General features: G+C 53.0%; 1 protein-coding gene across 1 annotated transcript; it reads left to right on the forward strand.

The window, feature by feature from the left end:
- Nucleotides 1-1,366: 1,366 nt before the first annotated feature.
- ENH_00057680 (hypothetical protein, conserved) lies at nucleotides 1,367-4,507 on the forward strand (the record flags this gene model as incomplete). The annotated part of the gene is made up of 9 exons (XM_013581777.1): nucleotides 1,367-1,382; nucleotides 1,774-1,865; nucleotides 2,095-2,165; nucleotides 2,376-2,470; nucleotides 2,679-2,787; nucleotides 3,015-3,102; nucleotides 3,409-3,473; nucleotides 3,641-3,715; nucleotides 4,441-4,507. 9 exons carry the CDS (start codon nucleotides 1,367-1,369, stop codon nucleotides 4,505-4,507), a joined length of 678 nt encoding a protein of 225 aa, XP_013437231.1.
- Between the last annotated feature and the right edge of the window lie 158 nt (nucleotides 4,508-4,665).

Consider the following 4,665-nt stretch of genomic DNA (forward strand, 5'->3'; position numbering starts at 1 on the left):
AGCTAGTTAGCAGCAGCTAGCTGTGGCTAGCCACAGCTAGCTGCTGCTAACAAGCCCTGAAGCTACGGCTAGCTAGCTGGCTAGCTGCTAGCCAGCTGGCCTCAGGTAGCTAACTAGCTACAGGTGGCTAGCTAGCCACAGCTAGCTAATTAGCTACGGCTGGCTAGCTAGCTAGCTACAACTAGCTGCAGCTGTGTAGCCACGGCTAGCTAAGTCTGGCTAGCTAGCTACAACTGGCAAGGCACAGCTAGCTAGCTGCAGCTAGCTAGCTACAGCTAACTAGTTGCTGCTAGCTAGCTGCAGCTAGCTAGCTACAGCTAGCTAGCTACAGCTAACTAATTGCTGCTAGCTAGCTGCAGCTAGCTAGCTACAGCTAACTAGTTGCAGCTAGCTAGCTGTAGCTAGCCTGCTGTGCTCTTTGGTGCTCTTTGCTGTAAGCCTAAAGTTAAAAGCTGCTGCTGCTGCTATTGCTGCTGCTGCTGCTGCTAGTAATAAAGCTCCTGCTGTTGCTGCTACTAAGAATGCTTCTGCTTCTGCTGCTGCTGCCGTTGCTGCTGCTGCTGCTGCTGCTGCTGCTGCTGCTGGTGCTCCTGTGGGGCCTGCTTCTGCTGCTGCCGCCGCTGGTCACTCTTCCCTTGCTGCTGCTCCTCACGCTGCAACAGTTGCTGCTGCTGCTGCTGCTGCTACAGCAGCAACTCCTTCCTGCTGCAGCAGCAGCAGCAGCAAGGGGCAAGTGCTGCTGCTGCAGCTGCTGCAGCTGCTGCTGTACAAAGCGCAGGCGTGTTTGCACGGATCAAAAGCAAAGCAGCCTGAAAAAGCAAGAAAAGGAGCTGGACCCTAAACCCTAAACCCTAAACCCTAAACCCTAGACCTTAAACCCCCCTGGAACGCTTCTGCGTGGCTGTTGGGGCCTAAACCCTTTATTAAATGCAGCTTGTTGGCTGCCTTTGAAGTTTCGTGCCGGGTGGGGAGCATAGGCAGAAGAGCAGGGTTTAGGGTTTAGGGTTTGAGGTTTAGGGTTTAGGGTTTAGGGTTTAGGGTTTAGGTGCGCGCTGGGGGCGCTGCGGGGCGCCCGCGCGGGAGAGCGGGGCCAAAGAGACAAAGAAAAGAAATAAATTAAATTAAATTAAATTAAATTAAATAAAAATAAAAATAAAAATAAATTAAAAAGGGAAAAAAGGAAAAGATGGCGCGCACTTGCGTGGGACGCAGCCGCAGGACTCGGAAGCATGCGTGTCGAGCAAAACCCTAAACCCTAAACCCTAAACCCTAAACCCCAAACCCTAAACCCTCGCTAGGCTTGTCTTGGGATTGCCCGTGGGGTTTTATTCATTTTGATGGATTTCCAAACCTCTCTTTTTCGAAAATGAATGAAATGCGAGGTCTGCGGCGAGTGTCACTGCAGCAAACCCTAAACCCTAAACCCTAGACCCTAAACCCTAGACCCTAAACCCTTTTTTCGGGTTTTCTTGCTTTTCTTCTTTGAGGTCTTCTCTGCGTCTGCTGTCTCGCCTCAAGCTCCCCCAGGGGCCCTCGCGGGGCCCCGAACTTAACCCTGGCCTAAACCCTAAACCCTAAACCCTAAACCCCAAACCCTAAACCCTAATTTTTCGCCTTGCTCATGCCTCAGCTCAAAGCAGAGGTGGCTTTCAGCGTGTAGCCTGCAGCCTCCCCGCTTCTGAAGGCCACGGGAACAAGGGTAAAGGGCTAGGGTTTAGGATTAGGGTTTAGGGTTTAGGGTTTAGGGTTTAGGGTTTGTGTGTCTCTCTGCAGCGACGCTCGACTCCCTCATGGGGAGGGACCGAAACGAATATGGCGCTAATGCGAAGAAAGGCGCTTCTTTTAAAGCAGATTCGGTCCATAGGGTTTAGGGTTTAGGGTTTAGGGTTTAGGGTTTAGGGTTTAGATTTTACGACAAGCATGGCCCGTCACTACAGAAGGTTGGGCAGCTGTAGGGTTTAGGGTTTCGCCGCAAGTGCAGACGCAGCGGGCTGCCTTCAGACCACAAGCTGCTTTAGGGTTTAGGGTTTAGGGTTTAGGCTTAAGGGTTTAGGGTTTAGGGTTTAGGGTTTAGGGTTTGTGTGCTACTTTCAGGTCTGCAAGTTCTATTTGCTCGACTTCTGTCCCCATGACCTTTTTCCGAACACACGGGTTGACCTTGGGCCGTAAGGTTGAGGGTTTAGGGTTTAGGGTTTAGGGTTTAGGGTTTGGGGTATATGGCCACTCTTCAGGGTTTAGGGTTTTGTTTTGTGGCCTCCGGCTCGCACCTGCTGGCGCCTTTGCGGGGGTTTCTCGGTGCCAAGTGTCCTGCGTCTCTAGGGTTTAGGGTTTAGGGTTTAGGGTTTAGGGTTTAGGGTTTAGGGTTTGTGCTGCAGGTGCGACAGGGAGCACAGAGCAGACTTGAAGGTTGCCTTTGAGACAGACCCTGAGAGGGAGTTTTACCAAGCCCTCTTCGAGAACGAGTTTGCTCGTAGGGTTTAGGGTTTAGGGTTTAGGGTTTAGGGTTTAGGGTTGCGTTCAGGCTGGGGTTCCTGCTGAGGGTTTAGGGTTTCCGATTTAGGGTTGTTTACTTTTCGCGCGCCCCCGTTGCGCGGAAGCGCCGCGGAAAACTCGGGGGCCCGCGGGTTTAGGGTTTAGGGTTTAGGGTTTAGGGTTTAGGGTTTAGGGTTTGTCTGCAGGCTACCTGCAGCGGCTGGTGGACCAAATGGAAAACCGAATCAAAAGAGTGCAGCAGCGGATTGACGCAAACAACCAGCCAGTGGAGCTCTCGAAGGAGAACGAGGAGCGGTAAACCCTAAACCCTAAACCCTAAACCCTAAACCCTAGGTTTTGAGCGCTTGGAGCGCCGCGGCTCCAAAGCCTCAGGGGTTTTGGGCACCGTTAGGGGTTGGTGGCCGCGCAAACCCTAAACCCTAAACCCTCGTTGCTGCAGGTGCCAAGCCAAGGCGGTTCAGAAAAGGTTAGGGTTTAGGGTTTAGGGTTTAGGGTTTGGGGTTTTTGTCGTTCCTGTGCAGCGTCAATTCTATGAATGCCGAAATTTCGGAGCTGCTGAAGCAGCAGGATGAAGCTGGATCAAAGGCAAGTCGCTTCCGAGGGTTTAGGGTTTAGGGTTTAGCTAGGGTTTAGGGTTTAGGGTTTTATGTGTTAGGGTTTTATGTTTCGAACGCGGTCTGTTCTCGTCAGTGTAGTTAGCGTTTAGGGTTTAGGGTTTGATGTGGCACAGGGAGCTGTTGCCTAGCTAGGGTTTAGGGTTTAGGGTTTAGGGTTTGGTGCTGCGTAGCGAGCTGTTCCCTCGTCAGGGCAGCTTGGGTTTAGGTTTTAGGGTTTGTTGCGGCGCGGCGAGCTTTTTCCTCCCGGGGGGTTTAGGGTTTAGGGTTTAGGGTTTAGGGTTTGGGGTTTGTTGTTCAGGGAGATATCGACGCAGCAGAGAAACTTAACGAAAAGGTGGCTTTCCTGCAGCGGGAGGTGTCGAGGTGCGTAAACCCTAAACCCTAAACCCTAGTCCCTAAACCCTAAACCCTTGGTTTGACCGTGGAGATAATTTTGGAAGTTTGCACAACTTGCACTGGGGTTTCGGGCTCGCTTTTCTCTTTTGCGAGGGTTTAGGGTTTAGGGTTTAGGGTTTAGGGTTTGTTTGCAGGCTGAAGAATCCGAACGCCGACATTGCGACAATCCGCGAGTCGCAGCTGCGCGTGGGTGTCTTTTCCAAATTAGGGTTTAGGGTTTAGGGTTTAGGGTTTAGGGTTTGGGTGTTGGCGTTTTGGTACCCCGTTGGTGATGCGCAGCTGTCGCTGGCTGTGGCTTAATGGTTGAGGGTTTAGGGTTTGCTTCCTGGCGGTTTAGGGTTTGTGTTTGTCGAGGGTTTGTGGTTTTGTGACTAGAGGGTTTAGGGTTTTGTTGAGGGTGTTGTGGTTTAGTGGTGAAGGGTCCCGTGGTTTAGGGTTTAGGGTTTGAGGCTCTTGGGCTTTTCGCTTGGTTTAGGGTTTAGGGTTTAGGGTTCGTGCTCTCCGTTGTCCGTCTGCCGTGTGCCCATTGGGTTTTTTCGCTAATTTAGGGTTTAGGGTTTGGCGTTTCTGTTTCGCGTCAAGCCATTCGTGGTCCTTTCTAGGGTTTAGGGTTTAGGGTTTGAGTAGCTCCGTGTCTGCCTCTCACTTCGGGGTTTAGGGTTTACTGCATGCACCCCTCAACCTGTTGTTTGTGCCCCTCGCCCGAGGGTTTGCCGCATGTCCCGTGCCCCCTAGGGTTTAGGGTTTAGGGTTTAGGGTTTAGGGTTTACTTTTCCCGCCTCAACCCCCCCTCTTCGCTCTTTCCACTTGCCCCCCCTCCCTTCTTCCCTCCCCTTCCCCTTCCCCCACCCCCGCCTCCAGGCTTCAGGCTTCAGGCTTCAGGGTTTAGGGTTTAGGGTTTAGGGTTTAGGGTTTAGGGTTTGGGGTTTTGCAGGTCTGCACGACCTGCGGGGCCATGCAGTCCACGGGCGACGCTCTCTGCCGCTTCGAGTCCCACGTGAGCGGCAAGCAGCACCGCGGCTGCGAGCGAGTGCGAGCGGCGCTCGCGGCTTTGAAGGAGAGCGAGGGCCGGCGGCAGCAGCTGCTGGAGAAGTTCAAGCACAAGTCTGCTGCTGCTGCTGCTGCTGCTGCTGCTGCTGCTGCTGGGGGGGGTGGGGGG

This window comes from Eimeria necatrix, genomic scaffold (assembly GCF_000499385.1).
Source record: "Eimeria necatrix Houghton genomic scaffold, Enh_scaff487, whole genome shotgun sequence".
NCBI classification, from domain to species: Eukaryota; Apicomplexa; class Conoidasida; order Eucoccidiorida; family Eimeriidae; genus Eimeria; species Eimeria necatrix.